The sequence below is a fragment of the Lithobates pipiens genome, unplaced genomic scaffold, assembly GCF_037356315.1.
Source record: "Lithobates pipiens isolate NorthernLeopardFrog02 unplaced genomic scaffold, aLitPip1_a1.2 Scaffold_8, whole genome shotgun sequence".
Classification (NCBI taxonomy): Eukaryota; Metazoa; Chordata; class Amphibia; order Anura; family Ranidae; genus Lithobates; species Lithobates pipiens.
This window is the reverse complement of record NW_027507903.1, coordinates 489,145,324-489,172,537: the sequence shown is the minus strand read 5'-3', so window position 1 is coordinate 489,172,537 and position 27,214 is coordinate 489,145,324. Positions and strand designations below refer to the sequence as shown.

The 27,214-nt window shown below is 47.2% G+C and overlaps 2 protein-coding genes across 2 annotated transcripts in view; one reads left to right on the top strand and one right to left on the bottom strand.

Moving 5' to 3' along the window:
- Positions 1-23,265, bottom strand: part of CYB5R3 (cytochrome b5 reductase 3) — a 35,303-nt gene extending 12,038 nt beyond the window's left edge. Inside the window, exons 1-4 of the mRNA XM_077469019.1 lie at positions 23,100-23,265; positions 8,433-8,564; positions 5,245-5,317; positions 1,765-1,871 (exon numbers count right to left, since the gene is read on the bottom strand). Of these exons, the coding sequence (XP_077325145.1) occupies positions 1,765-1,871; positions 5,245-5,317; positions 8,433-8,564; positions 23,100-23,120 (333 nt within the window). The 5' untranslated portion in view covers positions 23,121-23,265. The remainder of the gene's footprint in view (positions 1-1,764; positions 1,872-5,244; positions 5,318-8,432; positions 8,565-23,099) is intronic.
- Positions 23,266-23,369: 104 nt separating this feature from the next.
- Positions 23,370-27,214, top strand: part of LOC143960430 (poly(U)-specific endoribonuclease-A-like) — a 40,827-nt gene continuing 36,982 nt past the window's right edge. The window contains exon 1 of the mRNA XM_077469018.1: positions 23,370-23,493. Within this exon, the coding sequence (XP_077325144.1) occupies positions 23,474-23,493 (20 nt within the window). The 5' untranslated portion in view covers positions 23,370-23,473. The remainder of the gene's footprint in view (positions 23,494-27,214) is intronic.

Here is a 27,214-nt window from a genome sequence, read left to right as displayed (position 1 = left end):
TCCAAACAACTTGGACCTATAGGTAAGCCTAGATTAAGGCTTACCTGTAGGTCCAAGCAATATCTCCTAAACCTATATGGTTTAGGAGATATTTGCCCGAAAATGGGCACCGCTGTCTACGGCGCATGCGCCGTAGACAGCGGCGCGCAGGCGCACTAAATGCGGCAAATCCAAGAATGGATTTGCCTAATTTGTCGACTCCCGTGCGCATGCGTGGGAGTGACATCATCGCGGCTTCGCCGTATGGCAGCGGCGGAGCTGCGAGACGCGACTCCCATGCGCATGCGCGGGAGTGACGTCATCGCGGCTGCGCCGCTGTGATTCGTCGGAGCTGCGAGACGCCACCAGCAACATGGATGCGGCGGACTACAGGGGACAGCGGCGACTTTGCTGGCTCCTGTGTCAGGTAAGTGACACATAATGAGCTACTATGCGATGCATAGTAGTCCATTATGCTTTACCTTTGCAGGGAAAAAAAAGAGGAAGTAAACCCATCAGGGTTTACTTCCTCTTTAAGTTTAGTGCCTTATAATCTGAGACATTAGACAATATACGTTCCCCTCCAGATAGGTGACCGAGCCGAGTGACCCATTTAAAAAAAAAAATAAAAAAATAAAAATAAAAAAAAGTTAGCTCACAGTCCACTGCAATATGCATATCCGGGTCGAACTGGAGAACCCAGAGTATCTAGTGAACTGAAATACCAGAGTACACTCAGAAAAAAGGGGAAGTGTCACTTAACAGGAGTATGCCACCAGCATATAACACTAAGCTACTGAAAGCAAGTTGTACATTACAGCTGTGCCTTCTGGGTGCATGAAAAAGCAATTTTTTTCATTTGTACAAGCCAAACTGTGTGCACATAAGCCCAAAGGATAACCTTACGTAGGGTAAACATTACTAGTAAAACTGACATTATGCAATATACAACCAGAACGCTGTGGTACCAGACCACACCTACAGGGGATTGTACATCAACATCATTCCAAAACCATGATATGGAGTTGCCCATCACATCCTCCATTCTTCCACAAGATTTTGGTGTGTGTCTGAGGGACTTTTTACCCTTCCAGCCAAAACATTTGTGAGGTTAGGTGCTGATGCTGGATGAGAAGACTTGGCTCACAATTGCCATTTTCTTAATCCCAAATGTGTTCAGTAGGAGTTGAGGTCAGGGTTTTGAGTGGGCCATAACATTTCCAAACATACCAAACTGGTCAAATCCCATCTTTATGCAGCCGGCTTCATGCAAGGAGGCAGTGTCATGCTGGAACAGAACAGGGCCCTGATTTGGCTGCACTTCTCCTGTGGATCACAGGTCCAGGCTTTGGCAAGTTCGCCACCATATGGTCGGGACCCAGCCACATGCCTGGACCAGCACCCAGGTCAGTCTCTCCGCAAACCACTGAGTCTGAGCCAGCCACTCCCGCCCCAGCCCAGTACTCCACTAAGTCACCAGCTCTCTGCTCGGGGAGCTCTGAGAACCGAGTGATTGACGCAATGAAGACCCCATACTCTTAAAAAACGGTGGCCAAAGTTTGGTAAAGCAAAATTGCCCAAAATTTGTTTGTATGCTGTATTTGCAGCACCCTTCACTGGAAACACACAGACTACCATCAATGGGAGGGGCATCCACATACATTTTGGCATATACTGTGTGAGATTACGTTTATTTGAAGGGCTTTTTTTTTAGCCATCAGCTGCATCACTTCATATACTGGTCTGCTTGCCGCCTTCAGCCAAGCCTAACAACCAGATCCTCACCTTAACAACCAGATCCACAAAGCCCTTGTCATCATCACTGGACACTGGAGTGTAGGGTCGCACCACCAGATTCCCATCTATCCTGGCAGACAGGTAAATGTGTTGGCCTAAAGATAAAAAATAAATAAAAAAAAACACATTTAAAAAATAGGGTTAAATACAAAACTTATTGAAGGAAATAGATCATCTCTATCTTAGACACACACTGCAGGACAAAACTATGCTCACAAGTTCCAGGGAACATCTAAACATAATTTAAAGGCATTAGAAAAGCTATCCTACCTGCAAAAGATGCGCATTGATAATGTAATTGTATGGTGTTGGTTGCACTGTACACAGCCTATATATAGTACTGTAAATCTTCCTGTGTCAGAAGTTTTTCAAACATGAGACACGTGGCATGGCACTGCACAAGTTAGTGGGACCTCTGTCTGAAGAAACTATGTATCCCACAACCCCTGGGTATCTCAGTCTTGCTCTGTAGGTGAAAGCTAGACAGTAAATTAGACAAGGTATAGCCACCAAGGGCAACCAAATGAAAGGCCCAACATTTTCAAAGGGCTGAAACATGGCTCTAATGGTGCTTAAAGCAAATGTCCTATTAATGTCTCGCTGCATGGAAGGGGGGTGTAAAGGAGCGGAGAAGAAGTTCCTAACCATCGAAAAAGTACAAGAGTGAAAACCTGTAGTAGGACTGGCACCATGAAATGTAGAACTTCCAGATACAATGGTAGATCTTAAGAGACAGACAATGATATATTTGTATGACAAGCAGGGTGGATGTAAAAAATAAAATAATAATTTTTTTAAATAAAATGCATATAGAGTAAAAATATATCCAAAGATAGTTTTCCATTTAAGACACAATAATTTAGTTTGTTCAGCATGAAATGGAGCTTAGTTCTGTAGCATCAGGCCAACCTTCATGTTGTAGCACTTTTGCGCGCAGGCTTGTGAGTCCAGGGACGTTTGTCCCTCAGTAGTCGCCCCGTCAGACTGGGACCGTTTTGCTGAAGTCCCAGGCGGACGAAAAAGCCTCTCGAGCGGAAAATGAGGGCCCTTGCCTTCGGCGTGGCTCCTTACTCTTTCTGGACTGTGGGGGCAAGGTGCTCTTCCCACCTGTGACGTTTTTAATAAGGTCATCCAACGAGGCTCCAAATAGCCACTCACCAAGGAAGGGCAAGTCCGTCAAGGCTTTTTTTGATGCCTGGTCCGCAGACCAGCATTTCAGCCAAATCAGGTGCTGCAGCACCACTGCCGACACGGACACATCATAGACGTACTTAAGGCCGTGCACTAACTGGTCTGCCAGTTCCGCACAGGCAGGAGAGGCCTGCTGCTTCTCCAATTCACGCTGTAATAGTTTTGCCCACTCAGTAAGTGTCTGCGACACTAATGCTGTGGCCAGTACTGGTCGTATCACTGACCCTGCCACCATAAACAGGGAACGGGCCACTGCCTTGGCCTTCCTGTCGGTAGGGTCCTTAAATGCAGGAGTCCCTTCTACCGGGATCATGGCTACTTTATTTAACCTGGATACTGGGGGGTCCACGACCGGGGGAGCCGACCATTTCTTAAGGCTCTCCTCAAAGGGGTAACGTACCACCATTCTTTTTTGGGACCGAAAAGGTCCAGGGCAGGCTTCACCATCCCTTGTATATGAACGTATCAAGGCAAGTCAGATATGGAAACACCTTAGGTATACAGGCTGGCTTACGGGACCCAAAAGGGACTGCCACCTCAGCAGAGGATCCTGCTGCACCTGTATTTTCAGGGTATCACGCACAGCGGTGATAAGTGCTCCAACTGACGCTTTTTCCTGCGTGGACCCGGAATCATCCTCACTGTCCAAATGGTCCTGGTCAGCATCCTCTGACACATCAGAACAGGGGCCGCTAGTCGCCGCGGGGCCAGAGTCCGAGTCAGAACTCTCCCCGGAGGACGGGGTGGTTGTGTTTACCACCTTGGAGCCCGCACACCGCCTCCACCCTGGCAACGAACGTTTCAAGTACCGCTGACAAAAGGGTCCAAAGGCACTGCACTGTTTGCAGACAAGGCAATTGCAGGGAGATCTGGGGGGGGGGGGGGGCATGGACACACCAGTTTCTGATGCCATGCTGATCCACCCTTGGGGACTTAGGACAAGGAGCTCAATCCCACCCTCCTAGCTGCTGCTGACTGAGGGGCCCCCACCACAGGACTCACCACCCTGACCGAGTGCTGTGCCCTAAATAGTCGATCCCCATGAAAAGGTACACTAGTTAGAAGCCTTTTGCAAGGTACTTCGGCTGACCAATTTTTTAACCACAGGGTCCTACGCACGTGTACTAGCATATGCACAAGACGGGATACCTGGTGAATAGAGTCTTTAATGGGGTCTATGGCAAAACCTAGCGGCCTTGGTAGTTCGGCCAAATCGCAGGCCTGTTGTGCAGGGAACTCCTTAAGGGCCTGTCTAAACTGGTCCTTTATGGACTGACAGATGCCTATTGCAGCAACTGCAGGCTGAGTAACCACACCTGCCAAAGAAAAAGGGTATTTTAAAACAGAAATTGCAACCTTTTATCTGGATATTTAAGCATTTGTGCATTGTCTACAGGGCATGTTAGACTATTTACACTGGAAATTGCAGCGTCAACTGCTGGTACATTCCATCTTTTGGTGAATTTATCCTCCATGGGATAGAGCGCTGTGAATCTTTTTGAAGGGAGAAAATGCTCATCTGGGTGATCCCATTCAGAATAGGTAGAGAAGCATTTAGGTTCATGCAAGAAGAGGGCTTCCTCAAGGCCCTATTAAAAACCTGATCTATAAAATTGTGAACCTTTGAGCAAGACCACTATAGTTGCTTCATGTTGCTTGTGTCAGCATCCTCTAACGAAACCTCACCACGCCCCTGGCACTCCAGGGTGGCACCACGCACCATACCCACACACCCCACCCACGCTCTGTCATCAGTTACCCTGTGCAGAACAATGCCAAGCACATGGAAATTCCTGCTGTTCTCCCCAGTGTTTGAATCCAACAGTGGTGGCTTCCCTCCTCAGTCTTCTCCCGGACAATCAGGTTTTTGGACTCCCAACCAGTGGGGTCTCAGGAGTCACTTCCCCATCTAATGTTAGGCGTTTGTGTGCGCGCCCGCGCAGGTACATGTTGCCCCGATAAGTAAAACCAGTACTTTTGTTTTTTACATTTTAGAATGGGGTGCCTTGACTGAAAAAAGGTTGAGAAACACTGGAGTAGAGAATAGTGAAAACCACCACCACCATCCTTTTTTGAACATCTGTTCAGTTTCTGTTCAGGAGAAAAAACAGGAAGAGGAAATCGCGCCAAAAAACATTGGAACGCTTCTCTTATTATTGTGGCCACCAGGCCATGTACCACTGTTAGTTTTCTCAAGCAGGCAAAAAAAAAAAAAAATGTGAATAGAAAAAGTTGAACAGTTTGCGCTATCATAGTGTAAAAGGTTCTGTTACTCACCAATGGGGAGACCCAGGATGTGGTCAGGAGACGGCAGAGCAAAGCGGAACATCCTTGTGTCATGGCTGATTTCCTGGGGAAAAAAATAAATAAATAAGACTATTCAGAATACACTGGATAGAAGAACTGAAGAATTGTATCTACAGGAGATCTGCCTGGGTATGACCTTTGGTAACATGTTACCCCCATATCCAGGGTGTAAAACTGACCGGCCCTGCCCAATCTCCGCTGTGACAGTTTGCGGGGTTCTTCTCCCTCCCCGCTAGCAGTCACAATTTAACAAAAAAAAAAAAAAAAAAAAAAAAAACACCCTACATAAATAACCCCCCCCCCTCGTGGATGAGTGGGGGGGCACTGCCCACCCAATCGCATCACTCATTGACAAGAGCTCTGTTCATGGAAAACTACAAGGTCTGGCAGCCTTTGCAGCTGCTGCTTGTAGTTTTCAGTGAACTACCACAGTGCTGTGGGAGTTCATTCATGCTTCCTGTCAGGTTGTATCTGCTTACCCATACAGGCATACTGATACACTGGCAGATCTGCTGGAGACCTGCATGGCACCAGAGATCTTCTGGTCGCTGGTGCAATGCTTTACAGGCTCCAAATGCACTTTTTTTGGCAGGCAAAGTGCATTTTTTTCCAAAAAAGGAAATTATCCACTAAAATGCTTAGCCCATGCACGGAATACTAAAGGTTCCCCCAAGACCTAGTTTCGCATTTCACTTTTAAATCCTACCGCAAGAAATACTATAAAATGCTAAATAGTCTGTTTAGACCAAGCTGGCCTAACCAATTTCTTTAAACAACGTCAGCACTATATGCATCAGCTACATACAGTGCTGTGTTCTGGCAGCGGTATGGGAACTTCCTATTTCACTTAGCCATTCATAAGAAGCCTAGATTTAAAACACAAGACTCCTTCTGATTGGCTGAAGTGGGGTGGTGGACAGATGACATTCACAATACCCACTTCAACCAACCACTCACAGGAAGCCTTGTATTCAATGTAAAATTGCTGCTGTATTTATTAATGGAGGAAATAGTTTGGGCTAAACATACTATTTATGTTGAAAAGAAAGCTGGAGTTAAAAGCAAATTTCCGCCAAAAGTCAGCAGCTACAAAAAGTATAGCTGCTGACTTTAATAATCAGACACTCACCTGTCCCACAGTCCAGCAATGAGGGCATAAAAAGCCCTGCTCCTCTCCCCCTCTCCACAGCACCAGCATTCTTACTGTGGGTCCCTGGCATGCAATGCGCATGTGCGAGCCCTGTGAATGGCACCTGTGACATGTCCCAGGGAGGAAGTGGGAGTTGAATGCCTCTAAAAGAAGGTATCCACTCCCCACCCCCCCCCCCCCCAAAAAATGTGGCATGTCGGGGGGGGGGGGGGGTTCACTGTGGTCACTGGGGGGCTGCATTCGTTTTTTTCCCCCAGGCTCCCCCCCCCCCCCTTCATTTTCAGTGGGTGGACCTGCCAATAACTTTCTGGCCTAGGGTGTCCATGCTCACTCACAGCACTGTATCTATGGAGAAGCAGCGTTGTCAGTCTAAGACAGGACTACAGAAAACCTCCCCCTCCCCATAATAGAGGGGGAGTGGTTTTGTTGTCTACAAAGAAAACTGGGAACTTCATAGCTGATAAGGATCCACTTGCACAGGTATTTAATCATGCTGCAAATCCCAGTGGCAAGAATCTACCAATGCCTATGGCTGGGATTGACAGCTGTGTGTGGATAGTTGTGACCGCTGAGCCCATACACTGCAATGACAGGCTATAGAATCCCACAGGAATCAGATTCTACACCACTGGGATCTGCTGTGTGGCCTAAGCCCTGGTTCACACTGGTGCGGCTTTGAAATTGGGCCACTTCAGCAAAACCGCAGAGCAGTGCGATTTACATGTCAAATTTTATTGAGGCTTGACTGTTTAACATAAGTCTCTGCAAGTGGCAACAAAAATAGGAAACAAGTAGCGCAGGAACCTTTTTCAAAGTCGCTGCAATTTGAACGGTTCCATTGCTGACAATAGGGTGCGACTTGGAACTGTTAAAACGTATGACAAATTACAAAGGGGAGAACAAGGGCAAAGCGTGCAGTACGGGTGGAGCGAAGTGATCAGCTCGCAAGATTTCTGGCAGGATCTACAGGTCATTTTTGCACTTATCGAACAGCTCTAAAACGAAAACACTTTTAAAAATCTATTTACTGGGTCAAAAAGGGGGGAAGTAAGCAAAGTTAATTTTCAAGGTTTATCTACACGTAGGTCTCATTTAAACGTATGTGCCGTGGGAAAACACACACACAAATTTGCTAATCATTTTAAATGGCATCCCAATGCAAATTTCAGTGTTCTGCTTCTACATAATTTGTGTTAACACTGCAAGAATGTCTCCCCCAGCACCACACACTTGTCTTCTGTAATTTCCCCACCACTCCAGCCAGGGGGAGTGAAGAAAACGTCAGCAATGTGTGCTCATGTGCAGAGATACCCAGTCAGGGTGTCCAGATTCCTTAAAGGCCTGGACCTCCCATGTGACAGTACCAATTGGCCTGGCACATCTTCCAACACACAAGTTTTTTCCTTTGGCTCCCAAAACTGAATGGGGAGAGCAAAGGGACGTTAGTATAGGATGTTGAAGGGGGCGAAGAATCAAAGCATAGGGGGTGCTTTCAGCTGACCATAGGTCTGAAACTGCATTTTGCAGTCCTACTAACAAAAAAACAAAAAACAAACAAAAACACTAGTGCAATAAATTGCCTTCTGATTGGATACAGGTTATTTTTCTACAGTGTTCTGATAATTATGCAGTACTTTACATATTATACAGTCACATCAGTCCCAGCCCCACCACACATGCATTCATATACATACTAGAGAAATTAAGTTCCCAGCCTGTCTTTGGATTGTGCAAGGAAACCCAAATATCCAGAAGTAACCCACCAAAGCACAGACAGTACATGCAAATCCATACTGATGGTGTCCAGGTTAGGATTTGAACCGAGGATCCCAGTGCTGCCTCTGCACAACCATCCTGTAGTACGTCCGTAGAGAATGCTAAAAGCACATCTCCACCCATAATGGACTATTTTAATGAATATAAAAGGCTGTGAATAAAAAAATGATCAGCCCTATATATAAAACAGGTAAACCATACAAAGTAAATCATTTGGTGGTTGGGAACTTACATCTTTGAGGACAAGTCTCAGCGGATATTTGATATCAGGACTTTCCAAGGTGATGGCAGGAGCAGACTTTCCAAAAAGCCTCTTGAATATGACTAAGACCAGGTAGAAGGGATACCCGACGATCCTCCCCAACTGCAACAAAACACAAACAGGATCACAGGGTTTACACTCCATTTGTGGCCAGGCAAGTCGCTGCTTACCCTAAGGGTCCGTTCACACAGGGGCAACACGACTTTGAGCGAGACTTTGGGAGGCAACTTGGACACGACTTGAGTATGAATCACAGCACGACTTGAGGCATTACAAGGCAACTTGAAGTTGCTTCCAGGAGAGGAGACTTTACCAGTGGCCAATCACATAATAATCAGCTCTGTGGGAGGGAGGGGTTTGCCTAGAAAACTATTTTTACTTCCTGGAAAGTTGCTTCAGTTAAGACAGGGGATCAGACTTGGAAGCAACTTCGATCAGACTTGGAAGCAACTTCTATTGAAATCAATGGGTACAAGTTGCCTAGAAGTCGGATTGAAGTAGTACAGGAACCTTTTCTGAAGTCGGAGCGACTTCAGTAGTGTGCATTAAGACGGCTCTCATTCACTTACATTGATTTTATCATGTTGCGCGACTTGAGGCAACTTGGGACGACTTTAAGTCGGATCCAAAGTTGCTCCTGTGTGAATGGACTCTAACTTATGATGGGGGAAGTGACACTTTTCATAAGTTCCCCCTGTGCTTGTGACACAGCATTGTGATAAAAATGATAACGACGATCAGGCGACTGAGCTGACAAGTCATGACCATCAACCCAAATCTGTTACAGATTCAGGTTCCTGGCCAAATGCAAAAGGGCGTTTGACCCTTTCACTGCCAGGATTTTTTGCACACATTAAAATTAATTGTAGGTCCATTACTTGAACCCCTCCAAAAAAATATTTTCTGAAAGCAGTGACTAAAAAAAAAAAAAAAAAAAAAAAAAAAAAAAATATATAAATAAAAATAAAAGTGGCAGTTGCAGGGTGGCTATTAATTAAATCAAGTAGATTTAAAGCACCAGTAAAAAGGCTTTATTTAAATCTTGGTTTAAATAATTTTTAAAGAGCAACCATCATCTATCCCGCAGCAGCTCCTCTGACCCGCTGTTGACACAGACAGTGCCATTCACGTTAATGGAACAGTTGGCGATGCTGCAGTGACAGGGTGAGGGACATGGCTGCAGCAGGTGAGTGGATGCCCGCTAACAGGCGCTGCCATGATAGATCTGTAATGACAGGTTCTCTTTAAAATGTAAAAACTTAGCAAATAAATAGAATATTTAATAACTACCAGCAAGGCTAACAAAAATGAAGGTTTCCAATTTAGACTAAGCTATCGGGTTAGTAAAACAGCGATATCAGAACTGATTCAATCATACAGTTTGTAGTGTACATAGATTTGCAAGACAATGGGATAAAGGAATATTCCTGAACTGTGTTTTCTCTCATGGTTACTGTGAAGTTGTGTGAATGCATCAATGCAGTGCATGTTACCTCAGCTTGCAGAGCTTGGATTCATTGAATGAGTTTACCAAAAATGTAATTATTGCAGAATATACAGCCTCATGCTACACAACCAAGCCCATTTCATGCTGAATTAAACTAAATTATTAACGTAACAAATAGAAAAACTCTAGATGCTTTTTGGAGTAAAAATCTATTTTACTAAAATAAATCAGATTTAAATAACCCATTGATTTTTATCCACCCTGGGCAGTTGTAATTCTTTATGCTATACATTGGCAATACTTTATATTGAATCTGTATGAAAAAAAAAAAAATAAAAAAAAAAAAAAAGTGAAAAAACATTTAGTGAGTGTTTTGTAGGTGCATTCTTACTTTCAAAAGATTGTTAAAGTTTTTCAAAGTATAAGTTAGACTATAAAGACGCAGACAGATGAGATCGATGCACAATTACATTTCAGGGATATAGCCACCAATAACATGAGGTCAAGTGTAAACATTTCAAGAGTGCATAAATGTGCAGGATGCCGCAAAGGTGGTCTATAGCCATCTGTACAGGAGTAAGGTCGCTGGCAAGCCACTGGCCAGAATGTGCTGCTGGATTCAGTTAGAAGACAGACCAGAGAAGTTGAGGAACCTTCACATTGAGGTGAAAAAAATAAAAAATAAAAAATAAAGTATTGGAAAAAGTCTAGGAAAAGCAGTGGAAATGGGGGATGAAAGACACCGAAGATACCCAGGCCAGGGCCCTAAAGTTTGGCACCTAAAAAAAGGGATGAATGACTTGCTATGAGAGCCTGACTGAATGCCCAACTCTGAGTCCAATTTCTAAAAGGTCAGCTTTTACATAGAACTGCCAGACCTTAAATTTAGATGGCATTGGCAACTAAAGCCTGGAGACATTTAGAAACTCAAAAGGGCTACCAAAATATTTTGATGTTGGGTGGATGTGGAGTTAAAACCTCTTCCCTGCACCATCCCTGGCATGTGCCCCTCTATCTTTTGGAGACTTCAAAGGCAAGAGCTCCCGTGCCAGATTTTTGGGGCATGCACACCTGCTGTGCCCATTATGAGGGGCTCCACCAACCCTGCGCCGACTTCCTAGGTCTGTACAACTGTCTGTCAGGAGGAGCACCCATCATCCTTATGCCAAGTTCCCTCGTCTGCACACCTGCTGTGCCCATTATGAGGGGCTCTCCATCCCTGAACTGAGTTTCTAGGTCTGTACACCTGCCACATCTGTTTTGGGGGTCACCCATCATCCTTGGGCCAAAGCTTTCTGGTCTGTACACCTGTTGTGCCCATTATGAGGGGCTCTCAGCATCCCCACACTAAATTTCTGGGTCTAAATACCTGCTGTACCAACAATGAGGGAGTTTGCATCCTCCCAGCACTGAGGTCCCTCATCTCCACACCTGCTGTACCCATTATGAGGGGGTACCCCATAACCCCTACACCAAATCCCTGGCTCTGCACATTATGAGGGGTTCCATTGATCCCTTCACTGGGTCTGCACACCTGCTGTGTTCATTATGGGGGTTCCCACCATCCCTGCTGGGGTTGTATTGGTTTTAGATTATAAAGAACATAACAGTAGCTGAAACACAAAAGGAGGATGGGAACAACCCAAAACCAAGCCAGGAATTTTCACAGGGCAATCTCATAAGTCTGCATCAACCACATTCCACATTTTGCTCAGAAGATAGATCCTAACAGGCTGCTTTGGGTTAAAGCTCCAGTTTTGCTCTGTCATGCTCTCAGAAAGGTGTCCCCAAACCAGGCCAATGCTGGCAAATCTTCAGGGGTGACATCACCGAGATTTGTGCATTTGTCACAACGGAAAGATAAAGAGCTGCATCTGTTTTACAGCACGAGTGTTGGGATTAATATAACCTTCTTCCCCAGCAACAGTTGGACCCATCCAGATTTAGATGGGACTTTCCACCTACATATGATGGGTATATTTAGACACTGTACATGACACAATAATATTGGAGACAGGCAAGGCTCAGTCAATTAAAGTTAACCTTTCTATGCATGTACTGACTAGTGCCAAGTGGTCCCCCCCCCCCCTCCCCAACCCAGATCCACACTTTGGATACCAAGCCAGAGGATACCCAAAGCCAAACCATTTTTCCCCAAGTTTTAAATGGAGTGTGAAAGAATAGGAGCCATGTCAGGTTTCTACTGCTGTATGTGTCCCCTTGGTGGGGGGGGGGGGGGGGGGGGGGGGGAATTCACCTTCCCGATTTCTAGTAACTTGTCATCCATACAGAAGTTAAATGGAGAACCAGAAGTAGTGAGGAGACACTTTCCACTGACCACCAACACGAAGCCTCCCTAGACTTTAGGCCTCCCGATATCTCACAATGCAACAGTTCAGCGGTATTGTCCAAGTGACTGAAAAAGGGTTTGCTCCCTCTAGTGGCCAATTTACAATATATATTAAAGTATGAAAGGAAAGGCAAAAATGTAAAAAAAAAAATTATAAATACAATTTCAATGGCACCCCCAACTCAAAGCACCGCAGCTCTGACACATATGCGTTGCAGTGCACACAATGAACAGGAATGCAATACGGCAGAAAAAAAAAAAAAAAAAAGAGCTCAATGTCTGTTTTTATCATCCCTTTCCCTGTGTTGGCTGTCCATTTAAAAATGAACAGGTTGCTTTAACAAATCTTGTTTTTTTTAAAGTCAGACTATGCTTTGCAAAAAGTAGTAAATACAACACTGATAGATTTGCATTTAGTACTTTTTGCATTGAAGCCTGCAGAACATTGCACCCATAATGAGAGGATTGCGAGTGCAATACACAGGCTCTTGCAGCGTTTACCATCTGCCACTGATGGATCCCGGGGGAAAACTTCTCAAAACAGCAACTCAGTGAAGAGACACCTCCCCACAGCTGACATCTCACACCTGCAGATGTCTATACATGTATAGAAACCAAAGATTTCCATAACTGCCAGTCTGCCCTAAATGCACCGGGTCAAAATGACATGGCCAAAATTACAATTCACCAATGAGCTCACTTTATAGAGCTGCAAATAGCAATTTAGTGTATTTTTATGGGGCATTTAAATTGCTTGTAATGGATAGTTTACAGTCCAAACGCAAAAGGCATCCCCCTGTCAGAACACAATAGCTCAGTGGGGAGAGCTCTGTACTATTATCACATTGTTAGTACAGCTAGCTCTTCCGCAGTGCAGAGTATTTCAGGAGAGGAGAGCTGGATAGAGGAAGGAGCAGAATCCTCCAAGCAATACAGAGTATTTCATGAGAAGAGAGTTAGTCCCCTTTCACACTGAGGCGCAATACAGGCACTATAGCACTAAAAATAGCGCCTGTAAAGAGCCTCTCCTCTCACCTCACTCCAGTGTGAAAGCCCAAGCGCTGGCAGGATGGTAAAAAAAGTCCTGCAAGCTGCATCTTTGCATCGCTGTAGGAGCGGGGGTATACGCTCCTAAGGCACCCCCTGCCCATTGAAATTAATGGGCAGCGACGCCAAACCGCTGGCAGTGCGCAGCAGCACTTTGCGGGTGATTTTAACACTTTTTGCCCACTAGCAGGGGTTAAAAGCGTCCTGCTAGCAGCCGAAAAGCTCTGAAAAAACAACGGTAAAGCGACGCTAAAAATAGCGGCACTTTACCACCGACTGCTCCTTTCACACTGGAGTTGAGTCCTTCAGCAGTGCAGAGCATTCCAGGAGAGGAGAGAATTTCCACATCTGCATACCTGTTCCAGATTTTTAAATCAAAAGCTAGACAACTGAGCAAACAGAATTTCAGGTGGTCAGTAATGGCCCCCCTTCATTCTCTCAGTAAATATTTCCTTTAAGACAGGGGACCGGCCTGGTAGGAAATTCCTAGCTGTAATTCCAGCTCTATGACTCATCGCTCGGCTCCCACTCTGCATCTTTCCATTGTATGTGCCTTGCTCCGGCAGCGCCAGTGTGGAGGCGATTAATGGCGCTTCCCGGAAAGTGGCTTTTACACGCTGCGTGCATCCATTTACAACTGTCAACAGAACAGCTGCAAACCAATCAGCTTTTGCCGAGACTGAATACAGCGCTCCAATAGGCATCTTGACTTCACTGACCAGATAAAAATATTTTTTTTAAAGTATCCTGACTTCTTCAAAAACCATCTTCTGCGTAGTTAAAGAAAACCTGTGGGTTATCGGTTTTAGCATGCGTTTTAATAAGGGGATATTGGTGATCATGGCAGAGCATCATCACTAACCATGTCCATGTTTTACATGATTGGTAGAAAGTTACAAGTGTGCAGAACCTGTACATAGAAAGGTTTAAATCCAGTTTATGCACATTTGGAATTAATGCGTTCTATTTTTGAGCTGTAGTGTGCGCGAGGCCTTAGGGTCTATTCACACGTGTCCGTTTTTAGTAAATGTGTTTTTTGCTTGTCAAAATATTTTATTGTAGAGTTCAAAAAAGACAATACATTATATAAGGCTCGGTTCACACAGTAGGCGGCACGACTTGCAGCGCCGCAACCTGCCGCGACCTCAGCGGCGACTTGCAAAACGACTTCTGTATAGAAGTCAATGCAAGTCGCTCGAAGTCACCGCAAAAGTAGTACAGGAACCTTTTTTCTAAGTCGGAACGACTTGAGTCACTCCTATTAGAACGGTTCCGTAGTACAGAACGGGGCGCGACTTGTCAGGCGGCGAAGTCGCCTGGACAAGTCGCCCCTGTGTGAACCGAGCCTAAGTAACACATCATAGAAATAACATTCATGTAACACTAATATACAAAGAGAAGAGAGAAAAAAAAAAAAAAAAATCTAGTAGTATATTCTAAAGGAAAATAAATAATGTCAAGTGCAAAATAACAATGCTGTAAATGGTAAGTGTATAGGATTCAAGGTATTATATTAATATACAAGTAATAATCGTTTATAAAACTTAACTACATAAAAGACTATTTAAGCAAGTAAAATTAAAACTTCAAAAAAATTATGGAAATCATAATGAAGGAGAGAAAGGAGGAAGGAGAAAGAAAGAGAAAGGAGGAAGGAGAAAGAAAGAGAAAGGAGGAAGGAGAAAGAAAGAGAAAGGAGGAAGGAGAAAGAAAGAGGTGGAGAAGTGGAATGTCCGTGGGGTCAGGCCATGAGCCAATACTGCAATTAGAGAATAAATGTTATACATTTCCTTGTTTCATCTACCATGGCAATAGCACTTGGTTGTCAAAGGTTGGTGGCATTGTCAATGCAATCCAGGGCTTCCAAATTGTGGTTTGTCTATAGTTGCATGCAACAGCAAATGTGTACCGTATATACTCGAGTATAGGCCGACCCGAATATAAGCCGAGGCCCCCAATTTACCCCCAAAAAACTGGAAAACTTATTGACTCGTGTATAAGCCGAGGGTGAGACATGGCTGTCCATTCCTGTGTGTCCGTCCATCCCTGTGTGTGTGTCCGTCCATCCATTCCTGTGTGTGTGTCCATCCATCCATCCATCCATCCATCCCTGTGTGTGTGTCCGTCCATCCATCCCTGTGTGTGTATCCATCCATCCATCCATCCCTGTGTGTGTGTGTGTGTGTGTGTGTGTATTCATCCATCCATCCATCCATCCCTGTGTGTGTGTGTGTGTGTGTGTGTGTGTATCCATCCATCCATCCCTGTGTGTGTGTGTCCAGCCTACCTGTGTCCCAAGCCTCCGTCCCGAGCCGCCGTCGTCCCGTGCCTCCTCCGTCCCGTGCCTCCTCCGTCCCGTGCCTCCTCCGTCCCGTGCCGTGCCGATGGATCGCCGCTCCAGGATCGCCGCTCTTCTCGGCGGCCATTCTACAATTCAAAAGCCGCGCCTCCGCCTCCGCCTGTGATAGGCGGAACACTCAATTTCCCAGCAGCCTGTGTTCCGCCTATCACGGACATCCTCTCATACTCGTCCGTAGTATGAGAATGAGCGGATGTCCGTGATAGGCGGAACACTGACTGCTGGGAAATTCAGTGTTCCGCCTATCACAGGCGGAGGCGGAGAAGGAGGCGCGGCTTTTGAATTTTAATGTCCGCCGTCTGTCTGCTCGATACGCTGATCGAGCAGTCAGACAGCGGTGACTCGAGTATAAGCCGAGGGGGCACTTTCAGCCTCAAAAAAGAGGCTGAAAATCTCGGCTTATACTCGAGTATATACGGTATATAAAATAGATATTGTACCTCTAGTATGTGGATTGTTCTTAAGCCGCGTACACACGGGGCGGACTGTCTGGCCAACTTAGTCCGTCAGACAATCCGACGGACAGTCCGTCATACTTTCGAATGAACGGACTTGACCACACACACCACTTTTTGAGCGGACTAATACGGCGTACTAAGTCCGCCATACTATCCGCCCTACTTTTGAAATGAACGGACTCGCCCACACATGCGGAGGAAAGTCCGCTCATTTCGAGCGCGTCTCCAGGTAGGCGGGGCCCGCGAAGGAGACGTCGCTGGCCCCGCCGCCTGGTATGGACTTAAAGGGGAACCCCAACGCCGAAAAAAATCGGCGTGGGGCCCCCCCCCCCCAGTCCACAACAGACCCTTGTCCGAGCACGCTACCCGGCCGGCCAGGAAAGGGGGGCGAGCGAGCGCCCCCCCCTCCTGAGCCGTACCAGGCCACGTGCCCTCAACATGGGGGGGTGCCTTGGGGAAGGGGGGGCCGCGCGGCCCCCCCACCCCAAAGCACCTTGTCCCAATGTTGATGAGGACAAGGGCCTCTTCCCGACAACCCTGGCCGTTGGTTGTTGGGGTCTGCAGGCGGGGGGCTTATCGGAATCCGGGAGCCCCCTTTAATAAGGGGGCCCCCGGATACCGGCCCCCCACCCTATGTGAATGAGTATGGGGTACAATGTACCCCTACCCATTCAGCTGTAAAATAAAAAAAGTACAAAAAAAAAAAAAAAAACACAACACACGAGATAAAATACTTTATTGCACAGCTCCGGGGGTCTTCCGTCTTCGGGGGTCTTCTCGCCGGACTCCTCCGCTATTTTCTTGTAGCTCTTTTGCTAGCGGGAGGAGTCCGGCTTTCTTCCTCGCCGCCGGCCTCTTCTCCCAACTTCGGGGGTCTTGTCCCTCTCTTCGGTTCTTCTGCCGGGCCACCGCGCCTTCTTATAGCTCTTTTACAGCTGGTGGCCCGGTCTTCTTCTGCCTCGACGATCTCTCCGGCCGGAATGCCAGGGACGCACTGCGCGGCCACTTATATAGTGACAAGGGGCCACGCAGTGCGTCCCTGGCATTCCGGTCGGAGAGAAGGAAGGAGGAGGAGAAGGAGAAGGAGAAGGAGGAGAAGGAGAAGGAGGAGAAGGAGAAGGAGGAGAAGGAGAAGGAGGAGAAGGAGAAGGAGGAGAAGGAGAAGGAGGAGAAGGAGAAGGAGGAGAAGGAGAAGGAGAAGAAGGAGAAGGAGGAGAAGGAGAAGGAGGAGAAGGAGAAGGAGGAGAAGGAGAAGGAGGAGAAGGAGAAGGAGGAGAAGGAGAAGGAGAAGGAGGAGAAGGAGAAGGAGGAGGAGGAGAAGGAGGAGAAGGAGGAGGAGAAGAAGAAGACCCCGACAACCAACGGCCAGGGTTGTCGGGAAGAGGCCCTTGTCCTCATCAACATGGGGACAAGGTGCTTTGGGGTGGGGGGGTCGCGCACCCCCCCATGTTGAGGGCACGTGGCCTGGTACAGCTCAGGAGGGGGGGGGGCGCTCGCTCGCCCCCCTTTCCTGGCCGGCCAGCATGCTCGGACAAGGGCCTGTTGTGGACTTGGGGGGGGACCCCCACGCCGATTTTTTTCGGCGTTGGAGTTCCCCTTTAAGTCCATACCAGGCGGCGGGGCCAGCGACGTCTCCTTCGCGGGCCCCGCCTACCTGGATACCCGCTCGAAATGAGCGGACTTTTCTCCAGGCGGGAAAAGTCCGCTCATTTCAAAAGTACGGCGGACTGGCACACACATGGGCGGATTGTCCGCCGAAATGCGAGTCCGGACAGTATTACGGAAATTCCGAAATACTTAGTCCGCCAGACTGCAAGCTGAAAAAGTCTGCTGAAGCCCACACACGAGCAGACTGTCCGCTGAAATGTGTTTCGGCGGACTAAGTAGGCCAGACAGTCCGCCCGTGTGTACGCGGCTTTACAAATAGCTTAAAAAACGAGTCAATTGAGATAGTGAGGTTGTAGTATTCAACAGTGGTGTGAAAGTTTTTTTATTTTTATTTGGAGGTATCTAAACAACTCTGTTTGTGGTATGCTGTATGTTTCGCTAAGTCTGGAAAGGTATAAATGATGATGTTTTTACAAATTTGTACATGTATAACACCCCTAGATGTCCATTCTCTGAAGGATTTAGGTGAAACCCAAGCAGGGTAGAAAGCAGGATTTTTGTAAAATGAAAGTAAAGGGAGTAGATGTGTTTTTTCATTAAAATCTATACAATGTATCAAAACACACCCTTTGCATTCGTTTTTAAAATGAGCTTGGCTCTGCACATACAAGACAAGTCATTGATGTGTTGCCTATCAAACCCCATAATGAAACAAAGATGGACCACATATAAAGAGTAAGCCAAATCAGATCAAAACCAGGAGCTGAAATATAAAATTTTAGGGAAATCTGGAATCTCATTGGTTGCATTCCAGCCATGAAAACGGTTCATTAAACGGTCATTGCGAGAGTTCGTCATTGGGTCTATAGCTGGAAGCGTGCCTAGGCAAATGAGAATGATCTGTATGACTTCTGGTTATGGAGAAACTCTTTAGAATTATAGAAACATAATAAAAAAAACACACATGCTGCAACTTGCTAAATTTGCAGACTCCAGTAAGCAAAGTCCATCTGCAATAATGGTGAAATCTTGCAGTGGGTCAAGAGTCCTTTACAGACAGACAAGGAAAATCACCCCATTTATCTCACAACGATAAACTATACTGGGTGTAGAAAGAGGCTCAGAGCGCCAGACACCCAAAAAGGGGGCAGCAGGTTCATATTCTCCAATATAACACTAATTGACTCACTGATCTAAGGAGACTTATAATTATTGCTGTGCGCATCACTACAGAGTAGATTTACCCTCCCCAATAGACCCTCTGAGCACTGATCAGGACAGAAAGTGATGGGAAACCCAGTACTTGGTTTTCAACAGTACATCTTTTAATAGGGACACCTGTTCTGGTGACAAATGTCTAGCAGGGATTTCCTCTCATTTCCTGTTGTGTCTCCAGGACAGGAAGTGAAGCCACCCTAAAATGCATAAATGGCCAACAAACCATAACAGACAGGGCCAGGCCAAATCATAGACAGGCGAGGTGGATGCCTTGGGCTTTATGGTGTGCAGTGGGGGGACGCACATCACTGGAACAGATCCCCCGTCCACTGCAATCAAATGATATATATTTTTCAACTGACCATACCTTAAGTGGTTGTAAAGCTTACTCATGAAACAAACATTTAAGAGGTAAATGTAAGCCAATCACGACTATGCTTTTCTATTTTTGTTTTTAAACATTCCCTTACGGCTTTCATATATCAATGCGGGTCACATGATGGCTGTGGCTTCTACAACCATGCACAGACCTGCTGGTGGGCGTATCTAGTGCCTGGGGCATTACGTCATAACAGGAAGAAATGTTGCTGCCGAGCATTTCCATAGCAATGGAACGCCGTCTGTTGCGGCGGTATAATGTCCCTTCCCCTTATTCTCAGCCTAGTGCAGTGGCAGGAGAGGCATGGCCTTTTGCCTACAGAAGATAAAAGGTGCACTGTGCTCTTGCATGTGATGACACTAGACATAAACTGACCACACCAACTTGGACCAGCATCCATGCTAGCAAGGTCAGTTTACGTTCAGGAGGAGGGGCACAGGCAGGATCAACCAGGTAACCGAATCGGCAGGCAGAAATGTAATTTAAACAAATTCAATATTTTTCTTTTTAGGTTTACAAACACTTTAAGGTTTGCATTGGTCAGCTGCGCTCTGTCTGCAAAGACTACACTGTACCTGCTGTATACTGAAAGTGGCAGTGCTGGTAAGTGGTCATTGTGGGCCCCGCTGCTAGCAGAGAGGGTCAAAGACATTGTCCACAGATAAAGGCCCTGAGGGGGTAGTCTGGCACTATGGCCTTGTGGCCAGCCATTTCTGCACTGTGACCTACAACCTGGGAGCGCTGGAGAGTACACTGTGGATGCAAATTGTAGAAAGTGCGGATACCATGCCATTTTTGCCCCCTCCTTTGGTTGCTAGGATGCTGGCACAGCAACCAATGATGCCATGGCAAAGCCACTAGAATCCTAGCAACCAAGGACACTGGTACACACAGCAACATTGGTTACTAAGATGCAGACTACTGGGCATACGGCAATATTGGTGGCCTCCTGCATCATAACTAGTGTCAATGTGCAGCCCAGCCACCAGCATCCTAGCAACCAACTCCATAATGCTGCACTGTGTGCACAGGACAATACTGAGCTGTAGTAAGGATGAAGTGTCTGGTATAGACTATCTGGCCCCAGAGTGGTCACCTCACAATACCTCATTGGTGGCATGCTCCTGGTACCAGTTGTGTCTCTGCTGACATTTGCTTCTGGCTGTATCAGTACATTATTGAATTTGCCAAAGTGGATTTTATTGGGTGTGCGATTTCTAAGATCTTTAGTTTATTTGCACTTGTGATTATTATTCATGTTGATCAATAGGGAAAAGGGAACACCACAAGGTAGTATCATTGCTGACTTGTGTCACAGACAAATCAAAACATCTTCACCTATAGCAGTGATGGCGAACCTTGGCACCCCAGATGTTTTGGAACTACATTTCCCATGATGCTCCACTACACTGCAGAGTGCTAGAGCATCATGGGAAATGTAGTTCCAAAACATCTGGGGTGCCAAGGTTCGCCATCACTGACCTATAGGATGACCTTGTTCCTGCATGGGTGACATTTCACCACAAGGGCTTGAGGGTAATAGGTGGAAGTGGAATGCTATGTAATAGACATACCCGCACCTAACATTAGTACTACAAACATGAAAACAATCAGTGTTAACATAATAGGTGTCAGAGCACAGGTTAGACGAGCCGTCATCACAGTCCCATATGTCTTATGATGACCCTTTATTATTATTATACACAGACAATGCCTGAGCAGAGGATTCTGGCCTGCTTGTGACCATGACTGAACAAGGTCATCAGAGACGATGACACATCTGTAAGGCAGACCATACACTGAATTTTCCTGCAACCACTCGATTCCCCCATCTCCCACCAAGGCATTATATTCTCCCTGTCACGGGGGGGGCAGAAGAGCCAAACTTCCCCTTGGGGGTGAGGTTCCGCTTTAAAAAGTAGATATAACTTTAACCACTTGCTTACTGGGCCCTTTCACCCCCTTCCTGCCCAGGCCAATTTTCAGCGCTGTCACTGACATATCTTTTCACACAAATAGGGTTTTCTTTTGGTGGTATTTAATTATATATATATATATATATATATATATATATATATATATATATATATATATATATATATATATATATATATATATATATAATCTCTAGGGTGGAACTGTCAGATGGATCCCCTTGGCAAAGTAAAGGGCCCATCCAGTCCACATCTCAAAGAAAATCCCTCTAATAGTATTTACGTTATAAATTGTAAAGACGTTCCCAAAACTATATAGTTCTATTATCCACACAGCTGTGCCCAATGTTCATTTTACCACCATAATACACTGCTGTCAGAGAGCTCGGGCCCATAGCAGTCACATGGTCTGCCATGACTTGTGTGTGACCAGCAAAACCTCTGACAATGCAGATCAGTCCATCATCAGCAGGGTGGGGAGGGAAAAGTAATGAACTAGGAGAGCTGCTGCAGAACATCCAAGACCCGTCAGTCATCTGATGGGGTGGCAGATGTCTAACACTGATGGGCGTATAAAGCAATGATTGGGGGGGGGGGGGGCGGCGCCAGAGGGGAGTTGATACGGCACTGGTGGGGTAGGCATAGGAGATGGCACTGGTTTGGAGATGGGATTGAAGACAGAATTTAGAGACCGAACTGATAGGGTAGGGTGGGAGAGGAGACAGAAATAATAGGGTGGGGAGAAGGCACTGATGGGGCGTATAGGGCAATGATTGGGGGAGGGAGTATACTACACTGACGGACAGAGCACTGATCGATCACTGATGGGGGCATATAGGGCACTGATCACTGATGGGGGGGGGGGGGTGTACAGGGCATTGATGGTGGCATATAGGAGGGCACTGATGGGAGCATATAGGAGGGCAGTGATCACTGATGGGTGCCGACAGGGCACCGATGGGGGGGGGGGGGCGCGTATACGAGGGCACCGATCACCGATGGGGTGGGCGTATACGAGGGCACCGATCACCGACGCGGGGGGGGGCATATAGGAGGGCACCGACGCGGGGGGGGCATATAGGAGGGCACCGACGCGGGGGGGGGGCATATAGGAGGGCACTGACGCGGGGGGGGGGGCATATAGGAGGGCACCGACGCGGGGGGGGGGGGCATATAGGAGGGCACCGACGCGGGGGGGCATATAGGAGGGCACCGACGCGGGGGGGCATATAGGAGGGCACCGACGCGGGGGGGCATATAGGAGGGCACCGATGCGGGGGGGGCATATAGGAGGGCACCGACGCGGGGGGGGCATATAGGAGGGCACCGATCACCGATGGGGGGGGCATATAGAAGGGCACCGATCACCGATGGGGGGGGCATATAGAAGGGCACCGATCACCGATGGGGGGGGCATATAGAAGGGCACCGATCACTGATGAAGGGGCATAGAGAAGGGCACCGATGGGGGCATATAGATGACCTGTGGAAGGTCACATGACTCTTGCAGTGACTCTGGGGGTACAGGAATAGGGGGGGGGGGGGGTCTCCCAGCACTCAGCTGTATGATGAAGGTGTTAAGTAAAGGGCACTCCTGCTGCAGAAGCTCTTGTTGGTGAGCGGTGTGAGCGATGTCTCGGTGGATAAAAGGGGGGGTTGGGGTTTGGAGGGGGGTGTATCAGACTGGGGCAATGGGTGATTCCTGCCTAGGAAAGTTCTCTGGAGTTATGACAGGAGTCACGCCCATCCCAGGCCCGGCGGTTGGGGCAAAACCATGCTGTGTCACCCACCGGCCCCAAACACATCCCGCTGCACCCCAGTGATACCCCCAACTTACCGTACTGACTTGCGCCCCCATGTGACCGGTGACAGCCGATCCTTGTCTCCTTTCACTAAAAAAAAAGATGTAACCTGCAAACGTTCTAGGACACGCGCACTCGCGAATACCAGTGTGTCCCGCCCACCCTGTTCCTATTCTTCAACGCAACACCACCAATAAAATCACGGGGGCGTGCGCGTCAACCCTGGACTGCCCCCTTTTCCAGGGCGGGGTTGGACCAGCTCAGTGATTCGTTGGACTGAGTGTCTATCATGGCCTCTCCCTGTTTCTGGGCGGGTCCAGGATGCGGGCTGTAATTGGCTGGATGAGTTGGCATCGTACTCGAGTGTCTGGCAGCTGTGTGATTATTCCGGTGCGATCATCGGAGCAGAATGGCTACAGATGCAGCCAGGTGAGTGCCCGGGGTGCTCTGCTCATCACTGGAACTAATGATATGTCTGATCTGGTGACAATCTCATGTCAATGCTGTATACTGACCATACATCGTACAATCTGCTTGTACAATCTCCTATTCATCTTCCAACTGTGTAGTGCAAGGGCTTTTTTTTTTTTTTAAATGTGATCTTTGCACATGTGTAAATAGTACATACACAGATGTGCTGCATTGTGCTCTTGGGATCCAAGCCCTGCTGTAGATCTGCGCCGGGGGCGGTGACAAAGTCTCACCTAGGCGAGAAGAGCAGAAATGGTGCTTAACCACTTTCAGACCGGACCATTTTGCTGGTAAATGACCAGAGGTCTTTTTACACTTTGGCACTGCGCTGCTTTAACTGGTAATTGCTTTAACTGGTAATTGCGCGGTCATGCAATGTTGTACCCAAACAAAATTTGCGTCCTTTTCTTCCCACAAATAGAGCTTTCGTTTGATGGTATTTGATTGCCTCTGTGATTTTTATTTTTTGCGATATAAATGGAAAAAGACCGCAAATTTTGAAAAAAAATGATATTTTCTACTTTTTGTTATTAGAAAAATCCAATAAACTCAATTTTAGTCATACATTTAGGCCAAAATGTATTCAGCCACATGTCTTTGGTAAAAAAAAAGTCAATAACTGTATATTTATTGGTTTGCGCAAAAGTTGTCACATCTACAAACTAAGGTACGTTTTCTGGAATTTACGCAGCTTTTAGTTTACGACTGCCTATCTCATTTCTTGAGGTGCTAAAATGGCAGGGCAGTACAAAACCCCCCCAAATGACCCCATTTTGGAAAGTAGATACCCTAAGGAAATTGATAAGTGGCATGTTGAGCCCATTGAATATTTTATTTTTTTGCCTCAAGCGATTGAATAATGACAAAAAAAAATTTTTTTTTTTTTTTTTACACAAAGTTGTCACTAAATGATATATTGCTCACACATGCTATGGGCATATGTGAAATGACACCCCAAAATAAATTCTGCTGCTTCTCCTGAGTACGGGGATACCACATGTGTGGGATTTTTTGGGAGCCTAGCCGCGTACGGGGCCCCGAAAGCCAAGAACCGCCTTCAGGTTTTCTAAGGGCGTAAATATTTGACTTCACTCCTCACTACCTATTACAGTTTTAAAGGCCATAAAATGCCAAGATGGCACAAGACCCCCACAAATGACCCCATTTTAGAAAGTAGACACCCCAAGCTATTTGCTGAGAGGCATGTTGAGTCCATGGAATATTTTATATTTTGCCACAAGTTGCGGGAAAATTACAATCTTTTTTTTTTTTTTCACAAAGTTGTCACTAAATGATATATTGCTCACGCATGCCATGGGCATATGTGAAATGACACCCCAAAATAAATTCTGCTGCTTCTCCTGAGTACGGGGATACCACATATGTGGGACTTTTTGGGAGCCTAGCCGCGTACGGGGCCCCGAAAACCAAGCACCGCCTTCAGGCTTTCTAAGGGCGTTACAGTTTTGAAGGCCATAAAATGCCAAGATGGCACAAACCCCCCCCAAATGACCCCATTTTGGAAAGTAGACACCCCTAAATTTAGGGGTACACTAGTGAGACTAGGTAATAAATGGCGGGTGCCCTGAAACTATAAAAAAATAACTAACCAACCAGCGTCACCTGTAACCGTTATATGGTGATCACTGGTGAAAGGGTTAACTAGGGGGCAATCAGGGGGCTTTATGCGGTAGTATATGGGGGTCCCTGGCGCTATAAAAAGCTGCGGCGAACCTAAATACCTACCTGCCTAACTAGCGTCACCTGTGACACTAATACAGCGATCAGAAAAACGATCGCTTATTAGGCTGGGTTCACACTGGAGCGATGCGGGAACGCCACGAATCCGCGGCGGGTTCCCGCATCGCATGCCTCCCGGCGGCAGTTCACACTGCCCTATGCGAACTGCTGGGAGTGTCAGTGAAATGTTAATGACACCCCCAGATCAGTTCGCATATCGCAGTGCGATCTGCAAACTCGGATCGCATGGTGTGAACACCCATGCGATCCGATTCTGCTGCGGACCAAAAAAAGGGTCCCTTGCGAATTTGCGGCGGGTGCGGCGCGAATTCAGCCATACTATCTGTATGGCTGAACTCGAATCGCACAGAGATCGGATGTGATTTGCACTGCAGTGCGGTGCGAATCACATCCGTTCTCATAAACCGCTGCAATGTGAACCCAGCCTTAGTGACACTGGCGACGGGGGGGTGATCACGGGGTTAAACCTTTATTGGGGGGGTTAGGGGGGTACCTTAGAACTAAAGGGGGCTAACCCTAACTGCCCTAACAGTTATTACAGTCACAAATGACACCCGCCGGGTGATCAGGGGGTTTTTAGGTAATAAATGGCGGGTGCCCTGAAACTATAAAAAAATAACTAACCAACCAGCGTCACCTGTAACAGTTATATGGTGATCACTGGTGAAAGGGTTAACTAGGGGGCAATCAGGGGGCTTTATGCGGTAGTATATGGGGGTCCCTGGCGCTATAAAAAGTTGCGGCGAACCTAAATACCTACCTGCCTAACTAGCGTCACCTGTGACACTAATACAGCGATCAGAAAAACGATCGCTTATTAGGCTGGGTTCACACTGGAGCGATGCGGGAACGCCACGAATCCGCGGCGGGTTCCCGCATCGCATGCCTCCCGGCGGCAGTTCACACTGCCCTATGCGAACTGCTGGGAGTGTCAGTGAAATGTTAATGACACCCCCAGATCAGTTCGCATATCGCAGTGCGATCTGCAAACTCGGATCGCATGGTGTGAACACCCATGCGATCCGATTCTGCTGCGGACCAAAAAAAGGGTCCCTTGCGAATTTGCGGCGGGTGCGGCGCGAATTCAGCCATACTATCTGTATGGCTGAACTCGAATCGCACAGAGATCGGATGTGATTTGCACTGCAGTGCGGTGCGAATCACATTCGTTCTCATAAACCGCTGCAATGTGAACCCAGCCTTACTGACACTGGCGACGGGGGGTGATCACGGGGTTAAACCTTTATTGGGGGGGTTAGGGGGGCACATTAGAACTAAAGGGGGCTAACCCTAACTGCCCTAACAGTTATTACAGTCACAAATGACACCAATGCAAAAAAAAAAAAATGCAATTGGTGTCACTGTGACTGGGGGGCAGGGGTAATTGGGGGGGTGATCGGGGGGTAAAGGGGGGGGTGTGAGTGTGCCTGGCATGTTCTACTGTACGTGTGGTGTGTTGGTGCAACTCACCGATCCTCTCTCCTCGGTGCCGGAACGAAAAATACCGACACGGAGGAGAGATTACATCACTTCCTCTCCTGTGAGGAGAGGAAGTGATGTCAAGGAGCATTTCTATTCGTCGGGAGCGATCGCGAGGGGGTGGCCATGAATGAATGGCTGCCCCCTCATCCCGGATCGCTCCCGAACAAATGCCGACCGCCGCAGGCACCGGGGGGGGGCCCGATCGGGCCCCCCACCCGCGGGAAGGCAGGGACTTGCATATATGCCCATATGCCTGCCCGTGCCATTCTGCCGACGTATATCGTCGTGCGGCGGTCGGCAAGTGGTTAAAGTGGAGTTCCATCCAAAAATAGAACTTCCGCTTTTCGGATCCCCCCCCCATGTCACATTTGGCACCCTCAGGGGGGAGCAGACACCTGTCTAATACGGGTATTTTGCTCCCACTTCCGGGCATAGA